General features: G+C 43.1%; 1 protein-coding gene across 3 annotated transcripts; it reads left to right on the top strand.

The window, feature by feature from the left end:
- Positions 1-89: 89 nt before the first annotated feature.
- MTRES1 (mitochondrial transcription rescue factor 1) lies at positions 90-12987 on the top strand. 3 transcript variants are annotated; one of them, XM_031680178.2, is made up of 4 exons: positions 90-159; positions 6765-7246; positions 8884-8956; positions 12716-12987. In XM_031680178.2, the coding sequence occupies exons 2-4, from the start codon at positions 6777-6779 to the stop codon at positions 12893-12895; spliced, it is 723 nt and encodes a 240-aa protein (XP_031536038.1). In that variant the 5' UTR covers positions 90-159; positions 6765-6776; the 3' UTR covers positions 12896-12987. The 3 variants fall into 3 exon arrangements, with proteins under 3 accessions (XP_031536038.1, XP_006205687.1, XP_015095902.1); XM_006205625.4 differs by having other exon boundaries at positions 153-285; XM_015240416.3 differs by lacking the exon at positions 90-159 and adding an exon at positions 175-323.
- Positions 12988-17224: the final 4237 nt, after the last annotated feature.

Raw genomic sequence — 17224 nt, forward strand, 5'->3', positions numbered from 1 at the left:
CCGTGCACCCTGCCCAGCCTGCTCTCACCGCGCCGGCGCCGACGGAAGGGGCGGGGCAAGGGCAGGGCGGGGCAAGGGGAGGGCGGGCCTCTGGAGTCCGGCAGTCGGCGCGGCCGGGTGTGGGGGTGGGGAAGAGGGAGGAGCGGCGCTGACGTACAGGTAACTGCTTCCCTGACGTGCCGTGCCCCTGACCCGCGCCCCCTTCTGTTGCCTCATCGCGCGCACGTGTGAAATACCCGCGCGGAGAGCTCCTCTCCCCCGCCTGCGTTCCTGCAGATTCTCCGCGTGAGTCTCTCGTGTCCTTCCCCGGCTCGGCCAGCTCGGTACGCCCCGTGGCCCCGGGGGCTGGAGGGGCCGGGGGATCCTGGAGGGCCGGGGTCGTCTGCCCCCGGACCCCGTTCACTCGCTGGCTCCAGATGCAGACCGGGAGCTCGAGGACCCTGGTGTCCAGTTTCCCTTGACCTTGAGGACCCGGGAAAGTTCGCAGCCTGCGGGGGTAGGGAGGGAGCAGTTCGTCAGCTTCCGCGATCTCCAGGAGAAGGGAGAATTTTTAGTTGCAATTGACCTAAAAGCAAGTAGATCAGGTTCTCCATATGGAGTAGTAAACAGGCTCAGGAATGTGGGATGATTCCAAATGTCCCGCAGGTCAAGGACAGCGTTGCCTCTGCGTTCCAGTCTTTGCCTTTTTTTTTTTTTTTACAGCCTTTGGTTAGCTCACAGATTTTCTCTCTCTCCTGAAGCTCTAACCCAAAACTTCCTTCAGGCTTCCTGCCGTGATCATCCCCTTACTCAACGTTCACACTGTTGCCAAAGAAGTCTTTTAAAATGCACTCCTGTCAGATCACTTCCCTACTTAAGAACATGACTATAGCTGTCATGTTCTCTGGGTCAAGTCCAAACTCTGGTATGGCGGGCCCTTTGAGATCTAGGCTCTTACCCATTAGTCCAGCCCCATCTTTGTTCTTCATTCTAATGCACTTTTCTGATCTACTTTAATTTCACAGTATTTAATTAAGCACTTACCACGTGCCAGGCACTATTCTGGGCACTTGGGATTGAACAGAGGGAAAAAGCACAGGTAAACAGTTAATATTCTAGAAGGCAAGACATCAAAAAACAAAACAAAACAAAACAAAACCGTCCAGTAAATTATATACGATAGCAGGTAATAAGTGCTGTGGCGGAAGAAGGTAGAGCAGAGTGAGGGGCGATTGGAAGGGTAAGATGCCTATTCAGTAGAGTTGGAATGAGTAGACCTCATTGAGGTGAGGGTGAGTTATCCTTGCAGATATCTGGGCTAAGAGTGTTCTAGGCACACCTGGAACAAAGGCGTCCATCCCGAAGTGTGCCTGTTGTGTATGAGGGTCATCAGGAAGGAGCTGAGTGAGCCAGGTTGGGAAAGGCAGGAGATGAGGTCCAGAGAGGAAGCAGAGGGGCCAGATCACATAGGGCTGGAGGCTAAGGTAGGGATTTTGCTTTTCTCAGTGCTTTTGGAGTGTTTCGAGAAAAGGAGTGATGTGATGTAAATTACTTTTTAAAAGAATTGCTCTGACTGCTCTATGGAGAACACACTGGATCGGAGCCTTTGTAGTAACCCTGGTGATACAGATGGAGGCCTGAAGCTGTGGTACCAGTGGGAACAATGAGAAGAGAGGGGATACTGACCATATTTTGGAGATAAGGCAACCTGGATCTGGGTAGGAGGGAAAGAGAAGAGTCGAGAATGACTGGAAGCTTTTGTTCTCAGGAGCTAGAAGGGTGGAATTACCAATACAGGAGATGGGGAAGGCCATGGGTAGAGTACATTTGGGGTTGGGGATATATCAGAAGTTTGTTTTGGGGCCAATTAAGTTTGAGGTGACTGTTAGGCACCCAAATGGTGATGTCAAATAGGCAGTTGGATATGGTGTCCCAAGACCACCCCTAGGTTTATTGATTTCACTAGGAAGACTCAACAGGACTCAGCTGTGGGTCACAGCTATGATTTATTACAGCAAAAGACTACAGAGGACACCATGCCAGGGAGAAAATGCAAGTGACAAAGTCTGGAGGGACCTGGGTGCAGTCTTCCAAGGGCCCTCTCCCAGTGGAGCACACAGGACATGCTTAATTCCTCCAGCAAGAAATTGTGACATTTGTGAAATGTCTATCAGGAAAGCTCTTTAGAGACTCAGTGCCCAGTGTATTTATTGGGCTTTATAGGCACCCTGTACCTAGCCTGTACCAAAATTCCAGATTCCTAAAGGAAAGAGATATTCAGCATAAATCAAATTGTGCAAACAGTTTAGGCACAGTGAGCCACTCCTGTTGGTTCTGGGATGGCGAGAACCCTCCTGAAATCCAAGTTCCCAGACACCAGCCAAGGACCAACCTGGTGAGCAGACCTTTCCAAGGATAGCAGTCACAGGCCGCTGTACTAAAAGCCATGGAAATGTCCAGCATCTTGATACGCGTTTGTCAGAACTGTCTGACTGATGGAGTTGAGCTGGATGTAAAGACGAAGAGGACCAGAGACTAAACTCTGGGGCCTGCAACATTAGGTGTTGGTGAGAAGAGAAGGAAGCAGCAAAGGAAGCCTGAGAAGCAGCAGTGGGTGAGGTAGGAAGACCGAATGAGCTGTTCTGGAAGCCAGGTGAACAAGAGGGGAATCATGAGTGGTTTCCTGTGCTGCTGAGAAGTCAAGTAAGATGAGGAGCAACAGATGACCTTTTTGGATTTGGAAAATGAGAGGCATTGAGGAGAGTACAGACAACCCTTTTGAGGAATTCTGTTGTAAAGAGAAGCAAGAAAAAAGGTAGCTGGGGTGGTGGGGTTAAGAGAAGGTTGGTTGGTTGGTTGGTTTTTGAATAAGAAATAACAGCACGCCGATGGAAACGGGCCATTAGAAAGTGAAGAACTACTCTTATGACTTGATGTTTCCCCAAACCTCAGTTTCAGGCCACTTTTGCTATCAGAACTCAGGCATCCCTGTTCTGGGCTTCAGCCTGTGCAGGGTCCGGCCTCCTCTGGACCTCAGCTTTCACTTGTGTTCCCTGCCAGCCGGGGTTACTTGCCCACATTCCACTTAAGTGGTGGTTCCTTGAGGACAAAAACTGTTTCATCCTAGGCTTAGCTGGCCACTTGGCATATGCGGGCAGGTGAGTGAGGGCATGGATGCAGGAATGGGTAGAATGCCCATTTCACTTCTGGAAAATAAATCTGCAAATGTTCACTGGTTTTTGTATGTGGTGAGCAGACTGGGGATGGGAAGGAGGAGTGGGGCACGGTTCCTGCCCTGTTACTGCCCTTAGAGTTTGAGAGATCAGAATAGTATAAAAGCTACACAGCATTGGTACAGCGTGAGTTTGGAAAAGGGGATGTTGGTGTGGGCAGGGGAGGGTGGGTCTTGTGTGGAGCCTGGAAGAGGGGGAAGCCATACGAAAAGGACAGAAGCTTTTTTTTTAAAGGATGGAATCCTTTTTTCAAATTAAATGTAAGGAACCCCAGTTTTCAGCAGCACTGCTGCTCTGGTTGAAGAGGCTCTGGGCCCAGTTAGGCCTCTCTCCTAAGCCCTCCCACTCCTCTGACCAGGTTCAAAGCTGAGACATAGCCTGGGTTCTCAGACTCCACCCCTGTGGCCCTGGGTGTCCACTGTTAACATCTGCTAATGGTCATGATCTCCAGCAAAAATTAGGTTAATATGTTTTTTCAGTTTTATGTTCTAAACCTCCAGCATTTCTCAGTGTTTGCCTGCTGGAGAGTGAGGCAGATTGCACAGAGAGGGAGTTATTAGCCAACAAATTCGAAGGTAATGCTTAGCTTGACATTTTGGTTACATTTATTGTAATTACATGTGAATGTGATATGAAACAGTTACTTGGTGCTAGTAAAAGTTTCCTAGTGTAGATGAATATCACTGTGATATTCACGGAGAAAATGGGACAGCAGTGTGGTGTAAAGGCAAGATGGGGTTGGGGGAGGCATGTGGGAGGCCAGGACTGACAGAGACAGGGCTGCCTTCCTCCAGGTTGTCTCCTCTTAGGATTTCCTCCATGTGGGGCAACCCTTCCTCCCACTCCTCTACTACGGAAACTGTCCATTCTCTCTATCTGTATTGCAGTCGGTAAGGTTACCTTTTGTTCAAGAGAACATGAAAAATAAATGTCCTGGTGTTGCAGAAAGTGTAGTGGCCTTGATCGAGGAGCCAGGGAGCCTGGATTAGAACGTTTGGTACCTGTGTGACCCTGTAACTGAGATGGGCTTGTTGGAAGGAATAAATAAGTTACTATGTAGAACAATGCCTGATCCATAGTCAACAACAGTGAGCATTAAGACGACTCGGCCTTGGAGTTCCCTGGCTGTGTCATTTACTAGCTGTACGACTTAGCAGATTGTTAAATTGCTGCAAGTCTCATTTGTACTCATCTGGAAAATGAGGGACCTGCACATAGCCTTGAGAGGCTGCCCTTTTCATCTCTGCAGACACATACGGCATTTTGAGTGTTATTAACTGGGGTAGACTATGCAGCCAAATCCTGAGCTCCAAGGCATACGTGGGGCCTTTGGCATTATACCTGATAGCAAAAAACACTTTGCTGAAGTCACTTAGACCAGTGTTTTCAGACTGTTTTTTTAAAATTGATAGCCACGGCAAATACGTTTTCATGATGACAGAGTGTGTGTGTATGTATATGTGTATGTATGTAACTATAACCAAAGCCTCATGAGGCAGTAGTTACTCTTACTATAAGTGACGCACTGTAATATTTTCTATTCTCTTCAATTTCTGCTTCTTAAAAAGTAAAAAAAAAATTTTTGGTTTTTTTTGGGGGGTGATAATTAGGTTTATTTATTTACATATTTATTTATTTTAACAGCAGGCAAGGGGATTGAACCCAGGACCTTGTACATGTACCGCTGAGTTATAAGTAAAAATTTTAATAATGGCTCATGACTCATAGTTAGAAAAATGCTAACCTAAAGATAGGCAAATCATCATTATTAATGCCAGTCATCATCTTCTCCATTACATGAGCATCTTATAAACCAGTCTGGTCTAGGCCCAATAGCAGGTAGTGATTTCAGCCAGGGGTGTCTTGGCCCATAAGGTAGACATCACTTGGATAAATTCTAATGAGTCTAGACTGTTGGCCCAACAGAAGTCCTAAGACTGATGATAGAGAGCTCTGACCACGTTCCTGTGTGTTCTGGGTGGGAAGGTGTGAAAGGCTCTGCTTGTGAGTAGATTATTTTTCTGAAAATTTTACTCTGTGAAGGATATATGTCATGTTAACAGTGGTTATTACAGAGTAGATTATGAGTGGTTTGCATTTTCTTTGCTTTTTTTTTCAGATTTTCTACTATAAAAATACTTTTCATATATAATAATTGAAATTTCCTCTCAAAAATTATGGTAATAATAGTGGTAATTACTACTAAAAAATCCTTACTTGGCAGAATAAAGGATAAACAAATCTTTACATGGCAAAGCAAAAAGTAGTCCTTCATTAGGTAACTTTTAAAAAAATTTTGATTGTAGTGGTTCATGAAATACAAAGTCTGGGAAGTAATGAAATATACTAGTTTCTTCCTTTATTCCGCATGTATAAAGTTTAAAGTTCTTTCTATGAAAGCTTGTTATTCATTCACTATTAAATTAGATAAAATATGTATAAAAGTAATTTCTGTTTCTCTTTAAGGTGCTCCAAGTAATTTCTAGTCAGTATTTTACTCTATGAATTTTATAGCATTTAAAAATTATTTCAAATTATGGTTATGTTGAAACACAGCCCTACTGAGCCTGCTTTATTTCTCATTAAAGAATCAGATTGGGGTCCCAAGAGCAATGAGATACAGAGTAGAGCTTATGTTGTCTGCCTCATTCACGCCAACAGAAATAAGGCCCAAAATGTTAACAAATATAATTGGAAGTAGCTACCTATGTGCTTTCGAGTAGGCTTACAGGTAATTACTGTTGTCAGCTTTATGATGAATGGAAAGTACGGAGGAAAAATCACGCTAATCATTATCAAAGAAATCAGTCTGAAAGTATAGCCTTGGCACAAGGGAAAGTTTGCCACAGCCTTGAAGTATGAGGATTTTGACCATATGGCAACCCTTCTTACATTACTAAATCATGGTCTCCAAAACCATCTTGAGGTACTGGGGGAGGTCTATCACCATCGTAGTAAGAAGGTTTCTGCTGCCTTTGTGATCATATAGGAATTGGTTGCTCTGTGGCATGTCAGCACCTCAGTGCCTCAGGAAATAGTTACCTAGTTTGTGGATCCAATTTGCTCATTCCTAGCTCTGGTTTGTTGGGGTTGGAGGTTGAAATAAAGTTTAGAGATTCACTCTGGGTTTTATAAAGTCATGATCTGGTGTCCCCAGCAAAGTCAATATTGTAAGAATGTAACGTATGTCAGTAAATAGTCTTTCTTGACGTGAGATTTTCTTTTTTAAAATATATCATTGAGAACTATTGTTAATATTTTTCAGTAGCAGTCAGTACCAAAGCTAATTGGGAGGTGGGGGGTGGTGAAGAAGAGTAGAACCAGTGTTTTCACACATATGAGTGTCTAGTTTGAACTTCATGACCACCCTATGATGTAAGCATGTTAATTACAGCTAGAAGACTCACCTAGTACGTGCAGACCAATATGGCCTTTTGTAGGGGGAGCATAAGTACAGGACTAGATATAGTGTTCATGGTGTGTATGGTTCATGTTGTAAAAATGCCAGCATGCCGCACTGGTGAAATAAAACTAAGTTATTGTCTGTCCTAGGTTATATGTGCCATGGCTATGACCAGTGTCAGATTGCCCACCTGTGCTTTTAGAAAGCCAGATGCCTGGATTGGACTCTGCCGAGTGCTGCAAGGGACACCGTCACACAAACCCTGTGCTTCCTGGAATCGATACTTATATTTTTCTAGTACCAAGTTAAATGCATCAAATTATAAAACACTTTTCCATAACATTTTCTCACTGAGACTCCCAGGGCTTTTAGTATCTCCGGAATATATTTTCCCATTTTCCATAAGACTCAAAAGTAATGTAAGTTCTAAAAAGTCCACTAAAAAGACTCTGCAAAAAGTTGAAGATGAAGAGGAATCTGAAGACGAGAGAGATCGTAGTGAGATGAGTGAACAGGAAGACGAGACCGAGGATGACCCCAGTGTGGTCAAAGACTATAAAGACCTGGACAAAGTAGTGCAGTCTTTCCGGTATGATGTTATCCTGAAGACAGGTCTGGATATCGGAAGAAAGTAAGTGTGTGGTTTTTATTACAAAGTCACTTTCGTGTCTTACTGGTTATTTTAAAGCAGTGTTACAGTCCCATGGCTCATGTTACCTTAAGAGTAACTATAGGTGTGAAAGGACTTTATAGGTAACCTGTTTCAATTATTTTATTCTATAGGTGAGAAAATTTCCAAAGAAGTCAGGTGACTGCCTGCAAATCCCACGTGCTGTATTTCCTTGATTCTAAGACATAATCAACTGTAAAATGAACCATTGGTGTAATAACAGCTTCTTGAGGAAAAAAGGAATCACCATGTTAGATGTACATAGCAAGCTTAGAATGTACATGGGTTTCACAAATGCTGCAGCGTGAGAAGGTACCTCTTGGAGTCAACGGAAGCAGTATCACATGGTGGTTAAGAACGCAGGCTCTGTAGCCAGACTACTGGGGTTTCCATCCTGGTTCTGTGTATGACCTTGGACAGCTTACTTAAAATCTCTGCAGTTTCCTCATCTGTAAAATGGGGGTAACAGAACCTGCTTTAGAAGTGGTGGGTAGGATTGAATAAGTTATCTCTCTTATCTATCTAAGGCATTTATAACAGTGCCTGGCACATAGTAGGTCCTCAATATATGTTAGCCATGATTATGAAAAAAATACTATGTGCGTTCATATATAGTGCATAGAGCTACTAAGTGTAACTTTCAAGATATCTTTAATATTCTCATTCTTTCTCTTTTAGACTAATTATATAAGAATAGTGATCCCCATAGTTTGTTCATTTCTTTGCAGTCATTGCATGCATACTGCATGCAAGGTAAGAATTGTGGTATGAATAATAAATTAAGAAAGATTCCCTTGTGTAATTTGTACCTTTATGTCCTAATATAATGGCATCATTTAATTTTTCAACCCATGAAGCTTAAGGACTCATAAAGATGACCCTGAGCCTACAGGCACCCTGATTGGGACTTGCATTTTCTCTACAATCTGGCAAGCTCATAAGAGGCCTGTCCATCTCTCAGAGTAGTAACTGACACTGTTCATAAGCAGAACCCCAGATGTCAGTTACCTGGAATCAGAGCATTAACAGGAACGAGATTTTTGTCCACGTCCTCCCCTGATCTCGTTGCCCACTGATTAAATTTAGGAAGATCAGCTGCTGCTGGATTGGAATTTCCCCAGCCTCAGTGCAGATTAGCAGAGGATTTCTTAATAACCTCACCATACATGTGGTGCCTGGGTTTTCTCTCAGAGCACGTGCAGGGAAGGGAGTGTCCACACATTCTGGCCGTTGTATATCACGGGAGCTACCACCTTGAAGGCGGTTGTTGGGGAGGGAGTCAAGTGCAGAACACTGGCCGGCCAGTTAACACATGAGCTAACCTGCTTGGGAGCCCCAGCAGAGCGCTGGTTATCTGGTTCCCAGCACCAGCAGATCTCTGCCATGGGCCGGCATCCATTGGGAAATGCCCTTTGGTTTCCCTGTTCAGATACATAAGGGAGCAGTTGGCTTTCACTTTCTTCGAACCCAGAATGGAGATTCTGCAGGGATGTTGGTCCCTGTCGGAGTAAGCATTAACAGTAGGCATTTTTCTCAAACCTGTATAATTGTTTTGAATATATTTCTATTTTAAAGCACTTTGACTTTTTTTTTTTAAGCAAAGTGGAAGATGCATTCTACAAAGGTGAACTCAGGCTGAATGGGGAAAAATTATGGAAGAAAAGCAGAACGGTGAGATATTATGACAGCCAGATGTTTGTGTCTGCTGCTTTGCCAGTACTCAGTTAATGCCTCCCCCAGTTTCCCCTCAGGCTCCTTCCTTGGGGTGTCAGTGGCTCCTCGAGTAGGTCTGCCTTCCCCTCTAAGGTCTCCCTCAGGCCTGGTCACATAGTGAGCATCACCAGCCAGCTTCAGTCACACAGACCACTTGCTCTTTGCAGCCGTAATGACTGAGACAAATCTTCCCCTTTTTCTTTAAAATTTTAAGATAAGCCACTATCAGAACTGGCAAAAATCTATTAATTAAACCAATAAATCATTGATGGTAGCCCCTATGAAATCATAATAAGTCAGGCTAAAAAGAAACATTTGATTCACGTAGAGGTTTCTGTGGCCAGCTGTGACCTGAGCAGATGTGTAATGCTGTCCTGCTCAGCAGTGCCTGCTGGATACACTGCTCTGTGTGCAGGGCAGCTACCAAAAAGAAGGTTCCATATTTCCTCATAGCTCTGTATCAACACTATTGTTAAGTGAAAGAAGTCACTCATAAGTGTTATAAGAAAATGTATTTCTAGTATTTGGTTGTGTTACAATAAATCATATATATATTTTAAAAATATATGTTTTAATAAAAATAAATCTTATACATCTAGAATTAAAATGTTAATAATACTAATATTTATTGAGTGGGGCATTGTGGGTTGTATTTTCTTCATGCATTTTATTTTCTGAATTTTTTACGAGTTATTGGAAAAAACAATAACGATAGTAAAAGTTAATAAATTTTATAAAGTATATGATAGAGACCCTTCAAAAAGACATAGACCTATGAGACACTGGCAGACATAATGTCTTAGTGTCCAGAGAACATGTGTTCTAGGGAAGTTAGACACTTTTTTTTAATAATAGCTATTTTTTTTAATTAGGTTATAGTAGACACTTTTGTAGATTGTTTTTATTATAGCTTCTCTTATATTTCAAAACACCCCTGAGGTTGGAGGACCTGAGCTGCATCCTGTTGCCCTGGGATGGGGGAGGGTGTGAGCCACCGGCCGTGGACCTGGGTGAGCACTGAGGCTGTCTTCAGAATCCTTGCTCCCTGGGCTCAGGATAGTTCTTGCAGCTAAGGGGAAACTAGGGGGTACTCCCCAGGACTTGTTTTGGCTTGGCTGCCAAATCACAAGCCCACATCCCTCTGATGGCAACTGACCTGCTGGATTCAGGCTGCAGGTGTCAGTCCTTCCTTGGTGAGATGTGCATCTGGAGATCAGGTCCTTCTTGTCCCTTAATTGCTGTTTCCTGCTTGTAGCCCAGCCCCCCTCCTCGCCAGCTGCAGCATTCCAAAGACAAGACCTGTTCTTGGTGCAAGATGCCTCTGTGCCAGGGCCTCATTTACAGACACCACAAGTCTATTTTTCTCCCTCTGCTCTGAGATTGTTAACTACAGCCTAATTGCTGCTTCTTCATTCTGCCTTGGGTGTTCTGTTGTCTTGGCTGCCTTCCAGATTTCTCCTGAGGGTCAGCAAAGGAAGGGGCCAGTATTAACACTCGGCTGCCTTGTTACTAGGAGGCCTGGTAGCCATAGTAACTGCAGCTAAGGGGAGATTGGAAATGTAGATATTTGGAACAGTCCCTAATTCCAGCCAGTTTCACTTTGTGTCTACTGTGCCATCTCCCACAGTAGAAAGGACAGGGCCTTGCAGGGACTAAAGGACACTTCCCCTTCTGTGGCCTGCTCCGTGGACCTGTGTGTGGCTGCTGGTCCTGAGGGTCCAGCTCTTGTCTGATGCTGCAACTCCAACCCTGGCTGCCTACAGCTGAGCAGATCTTTCCTGTGAGCTGCAAACCAGGTGGGGCCCAGAGTGCAGTAGGAGCTGGGTAACTGTTGACTTAAATAGAGGGTGTGTGGATCCCAAGTGTAGGGGGTGAAGCCTTCCTAAGCTCACCTCTTCCTGGGATTGGCTGGGTAAAGGAGAAACATTCCTGTCCTATTCTCTGCCCTAGAAGTAACCACCTAAACTGTCCACACTTCTCGGAAGGGGCAGACATCACGTGTGGTATATCTATGAAAGGATACACAGGGGTTGCCTTTTCTCAGTGTATCCTTTTGTACTTTTACATTTTGTTTCATGTGCATATATTACTTGTTAAAAAGTGAATTTTAATGACAGAGTTATGCCAAAAAAGATGAAGCAGAGTTCCCAAGTGTCGTATTTCTGGACATTGATTTTAAATGTCTACATAAGGCCAAATGGTCTTTTGTTTTTTTTAACTGAACCCAGCAGAAATATAGGAGGACAGACCTTGCCCACCCTCACCCTCTGCCCCCAGCCTGGATGATGCCCGGTTCAGCCTATCTTTCAAACCCAAGAGGAGAAGCAGTCTTCATGCCTGGTGGTGGTGTGACCTTGTCTGCTCAGCCCAGAGGGGAGAAAGTTAATGGTGTAAAATCAGCCCCTGTGTGAGTTTTACATCCGGCTGCCCGGACTGACCAGTGTGGTGTTGTAGTGAGCAGGTGTGCATTCCCACGTTGTAGACTGAGTACTGCGCCTGCTGAGTGGGTGGCTTGCCCTAGTGAGGTATAGATGTTCCAATAGTATGAAGTTGTGACTGCCTCAGAGAGCATTCATTGGAAAATAAGGTAAATTTAAGCATTTACACCATGCTCCTTAAACAGAAGTCTTCTAGTAGGCTTTTAAACGGGCACACATGGGGTTCCATCCATCCATGTCCTTATGTCCCGTCTCTTTGCCCCTGCAGCCTCCCCCCAACCCCCAGCTTGGAAGCCGTGGTGAGTGGTCTGAGACAGTCTCTGGCATCCTGGCTGGTGTTCTCACAAAAGAAGCATATGGCATCTGAGTCAGTTTAGCCCCTTCCTGAGTTGCTGGGCAGATCCCCTGGCATCCTGAGTTGCCAGGGCTAGGTGTCTGTCGTGGGCAACTCCCGGGCAGCACTGACATGACCGCCCCAGAGCATGCCCTGCACTCATTCAACCCAAAGCTCCCACCTGGGCAAGAATGGGTTTGCCCTCAGCCCATCGAGTTAGCATTCATCTCGACCCTCTTTTCTGTGCCATTCCATCCTTGTGCGTTGAGTCCTGGCTCTTCCTGATGATGGGGCCAGCCAGTGTAGGAAATTACTTCCATTTCTTTAAAAGATACAGCTGACTGCTGTCCTTGTGCGTTGAGTCCTGGCTCTTCCTGATGATGGGGCCAGCCAGTGTAGGAAATTACTTCCATTTCTTTAAAAGATACAGCTGACTGCTGTTCCACTGTTAGTAATTTCCGGCAAATTATGCCCAGTCCCCAATTATGTAACTCATTCAGGTTGAAATCAATGAAAATGTTACACTGAAAATTGTCATCTTGGTGCATGTAGCAATTACTTTGCACACACTCTCTAAGACTGTGCCCTCCTTCCTTTGTCTTGTACGGTTGTTACCAAAATAAATGCTTCCATTCAGGCGTTGCCTTAAATCATGAAGTAGAGGTGAATATGGGAGCTCCCCAACACAGGGACCATCCACAAGCACCCGGTTGTCTCAGTCTGAAGGAGGGGCACTGTTCCATATGGAGTCACATGGGTCTGAGGGGCCTTCTCAGAGAGGGGAGCCTTTTACCTCTCAGAGTCACTAGGGATACATGACTGTTAATGGAGGAGCCACCTGCCCCCGGGGTGATGGCCACCTAGTGAAATCTCAAAGCGGGGATGTTTGTATTGGCCTGCATTTCCCAAAATGTAATGATGGCTCAGTTTTCTTTTAATTTTCAGGTGAAAGTTGGAGATACATTGGATCTTCTAATTGGGGAGGATAAAGAAGCAGAAACAGAGACAGTGATGCGGATTCTCCTGAAAAAAGTGTTTGAAGAGAAGACTGGCAGTGAGAAATACAGAGTGGTGTTAAGACGGTGGAAAACGTTAAAATTGCCTAAAAAAAGTATGCTCAAATAAATGGATTGCTTTTTAGCGATAAAGCTGCTTTCTAGTAGCGTGGGACAGGGCCAGGTTAAGGGCATTTTTATTAAAATAAAATTCTCCTATCATTTGTGGCGTCTGCCGAGCCATTTTGTGGAAGTTGAGATTCGTATCTTGGAGACACTTCCTGTGGCCTGGATTTCCCTCTGGGGCTTCATTTATGCGCGTTTTGACCTGAGCACGAGTGAGATACGTGCTGAATGAACTAAGCCCAGAGAGGGTTTTCATGACCAGCCTGCTGTTTCCCACATTAACTTCCTCAGGAGGCAGTGTGAGATAAACTGGCCTTGTTGTTAGTGTCTTTTTCAATCCTATCCTTGTTGGCCAGCTTCCTTGGGTTCAGGCTTCTTAAGGCAAAACCAGGCTAAGTCAAGGTCTTCATCTTAGGGGAGCAGCACTGGGAGACCCCTTTCTCCACTGGCCTTTCTGAATTACCAGCATGTTGGCCTTAGTTCCCTTCGGTTTGTCTCCAGGAGTCAGGATAGTAAAGTTGTTCCAACTAATTCCAAATGGGCTAGTTAATTTTAAAATTAATTGTTTTGGGCATGGGGTTGATAGACTAAGGCAGCTGGAGGCCTTTTGTATGGCAGACAAAAATGGTTTTTACATTTTTAAAAGGTTGTTTAAAATAAAAGGGAAAGGAATATATGACAGAGACCTCACGTGGCCCAAGGAGCCTCAAATATTTATACCAACCCTTTACAGGAGGAATGTGATTGACCCTCCTCGGTTTAAGCTGAGGGTCTACTTTTCAGGTGAAAGTAGAAAATACACAGATTTTATCAACAAAGAGAAGAATCAGAGACTAATTATTCTAATTCTCAAGACAGTGTTTTACAAAGGACTGAAAAAATAGAGCATAACAGAGGAAACACACCTTTAATACACGTCATCTAAGAAAAGGGTAGCAGGGTACCTGCATAAATAAGTTGCAGAGTCCCTGCAGCTGTTTGCTGGCACTGGCAGGGTCCGCTCAGATAGGAGGCTTACTAGGTTGAGTCATGTCAAAAAGACTGGCTGTGTCTTGGTCCTTTGATTTGTCCTCCAGGAATTCTCAAGAATTCAGGTTAACTGACAGAGAAGGGAAACTTCTGTAGCTCAGTGCAGTGAGATGTTTGGGCCCTTGAGTCTGGAATTCTTTTACCAGCTCAGATTTCAGAAGACTCTGAAAAGTTGATTTTTATTTGAAAGCTTAAATAAGCTCTCAGGAAGAAATAATATATACTGTGCAGTGTAACAGAAGGAATTTTTCTGTTTTACCACTTGTTAAGTAGGCTTTTTCATCAGTAAAACTAGTACAATTAATTTCAACATAAACTCACTTAGTTATGAGTTATAATTTAGGAGATTATAGTAATGACTATGCCTTTTCTCATCCTTCACCTTTCTGTGCCTTTCTCCCCCTCCTTCCCTCCACCTTCTCTCCCCTCTCTTCTCTTCACTGTTCTTTGGAAAGTAACAGAAAGCCAGGGAAGTCTTGGCTGGTGACGGGTAGTGTGATCTAGTGATGTGTCAGGGTCCTGGTGTTTAGGCTCAGTCTTGCCCCTAGCAAGTTGGGTCACCTTGGTTGTAGTTTGGCCTTAATCCCTCTGAGCTTCAGCTTCCTCACTGGTCAGAAAGGGATCAGGATACTAATTTCCTTACCTTGTTGAGTCTTTGAAAGAGGAAGAAAGTTAAAATGTGTGAGGCATGATGGGTTGGTAGTAGCTAGAAAGCAGGAAGGGCCACTTGAAAGGCTTTTGGAAGCTCTACTGGTAATAACTTAACTGGTTGGGTTTGACCTATTCCAGGCTTCTCTCTTTAAAAATGAAACTAAGAAGACGTCTGATGGTAGAGAATGTTGGTCATAGCATGTGGCAAAAACTGATCTCATAGTTGTCCACAGTGCAAGGGACTTGGAGCATATTTGTGAAACAGCAGAAGCAAAAGTGGTTCATAAAGATTTATGGAACTCTCGCAGCTCATTCATTGCTACAGCTGCTTTATAATGCCATCCTGGCAAGGCCTCCTCCGTGGCAATGTGATCAACATGATGAAAAGATTAAAGAAAAGATTTGGATATTTCTAATGCAGTGGTTGTTAACTGGGTGTGATTTTTGCCCCCCCTGGGGACATATGGCAATATTTGGAGATATTTTTGTAACAACTGAGGGGGTGGGATGGGCATCAAGTGGGTAGAGACCAGTGATGCTGTTAAATGTCCTACAGTGTACAGACAGTCCCCACAACAAATAATGATCAGACCTAAAATGTCAGTGGTGTTGAGGCTGAGACACTTGCTCTACTGGGATGACAGGGAAGAAAAATTTTTTCAGTAGGTCTTGCTCTCACAGCAATCGGACAAGAAAAAGAAATACAAGGTATCCAAATAGGAAGGGAAGAGGTAAAATTACCATTATATGTAGATGACATGATATTCTATATAGAAAACACTAAAGACTGCATACAAAAACTATTAAAACTGCTAAGTGAATTCAGCGAAGCAGCAGGTTACAAGATTAACATACAAAAATCTGTTGCATTTCTTCACGCTAACAATGACATATCAGAAAGAGAAAGTAAAAAACAATCCCATTTAAAATTGCATTAAAAAATACCTAGGAATAAACCTACCCAAAGAGGTCAAAGACTTAAATGGTGAGAACTATGACACTGATAAAGGAAACTGAAGATTATTCAAGGAATGGAAAGAAACCCATTCTCTTGGACTAGAAGAATTAATATTGTTAAAATGGCTATACTACCCAAAGCAATCTATAGATTTAATGCAATCCTCATCAAATTGCCCATGACATTTTTTTTAGAATTAGAACAAATAATCCTAAAATTTATGTGGAGTCAGTCACAAAAGACCCAGAATTGCCAAAGCAATACTGAGGAAAAGCAACAAAGCTGGAGGCATAACCCTTCCAGACTTCAGACAGTACTACAAAGCTACATTAATCAAAATAGCATGGCACAAAAACAGACATATAGATCAGTGGAACTGAATAGCCCAGAAATAAACCCACTCACCTATGGTCAATTAATCTATGACAAAGGAGGCAAGAATATTCAATGGAGAAAAGACAGTCTCTTCAGCAAGTGGTGTTGGGAAAGCTGGACAGCTGCATGTAATCAATAAAGTTAGAACATTCCCTCACACTGTACACAAAAATAAAATGGATTAAAGACTTAAATATAAGACATGACACCATAAAACTAGAAGAGGACATAGAGAAAACATTTTCTGACATAAATTATAGCAATATTTTCTTAGATCAGTCTCCCAAGGCAAAAGAAAGAAAAGCAAAAATAAATGGGATATAATTAAACTTGAAAGTTTTTGCACAGCAAAGGAGACTATAAACAAAATGAAAAGAAAATCTATGGCCTGGGAGAAAATATTTGCAAATGATGCAGCCGACAAGGGCTTCATTTCCAAAATATACAAACAGCTCATACAGATCAATATGAAAAAAAAGCCCAATCAAAAAATGGGCAGAAGACCTAAACACATGTTTCTCCAAAGAAGACACACAGATGGCAAACAGGCACATGAAAAGATGCTCAACATCACTAACTATTAGAGAAATGCAAATCAAAACTGCAGTGAAGTATCACCTCACACTGATCAGAATGGCCATCAGCAAAAAGTCTACAAAATTAATGCTAGGGAGGATGTGGAGAAAAGGGAACCCTCCTACACTGTTGGTGGAAATGTAATTTGGTGCAGACACTATGCAAAACAGTATGGAGGTCCCCTAACAAACTAAAAATAAGATCCAGCAATCCCACTCCTGGGTATACATCCAGAAAAAATAAAAGCTCTAATTCAAAAAGATGTGTGCCTCAATGTTCATAGCAGCACTGTTTACAATAGCCAACACATGGAAGCAACCTAAATGTCCATTGATAGATGATTGGATAAAGAAAATGTATATATACAATGGAATACTACTCAGCCACAAAAAGAATCTGATAATGTCATTTGTAGCAACATGGATGGACCTAGAGATTATCATACTAAGTGAAGTCAAAGATAAATATTATATGATATCATTTTACATATGGAATTTTTCTAAAATAATATAAATAAACTTATTTACAAAACAGACTCACAGACACAGAAAACAAACTTATGGTTACCAAAGGGGAAGCAGGGGGAGGGATAAATTAGGTGTTTAGGATTAACAGATACACACTACTATATATAAAATGGATAAAAAAACAAGGACCTACTGTATAGCACAGGGGATTATATTCAAGATCTTGTAATAACTTCTAACGGAAAAAAATCTGAAAAAGCATATATACACACACTGA

The sequence above is a fragment of the Vicugna pacos genome, chromosome 8 (assembly GCF_048564905.1).
Source record: "Vicugna pacos chromosome 8, VicPac4, whole genome shotgun sequence".
Lineage (NCBI taxonomy): Eukaryota > Metazoa > Chordata > Mammalia > Artiodactyla > Camelidae > Vicugna > Vicugna pacos.

What these genes read in the sequence shown, in the direction of transcription:
- MTRES1 (XM_031680178.2), top strand. Translation starts at nt 6,777, where the DNA reads ATGGCTATGACCAGTGTCAGATTGCCCACCTGTGCTTTTAGAAAGCCA. An exon ending in GGTCTGGATATCGGAAGAAA is followed by an intron (nt 7,247 to 8,883) that starts GTAAGTGTGTGG and finishes TTTTTTTTTAAG; the next exon opens with CAAAGTGGAAGATGCATTCT. An exon ending in TATGGAAGAAAAGCAGAACG is followed by an intron (nt 8,957 to 12,715) that starts GTGAGATATTAT and finishes TTTAATTTTCAG; the next exon opens with GTGAAAGTTGGAGATACATT.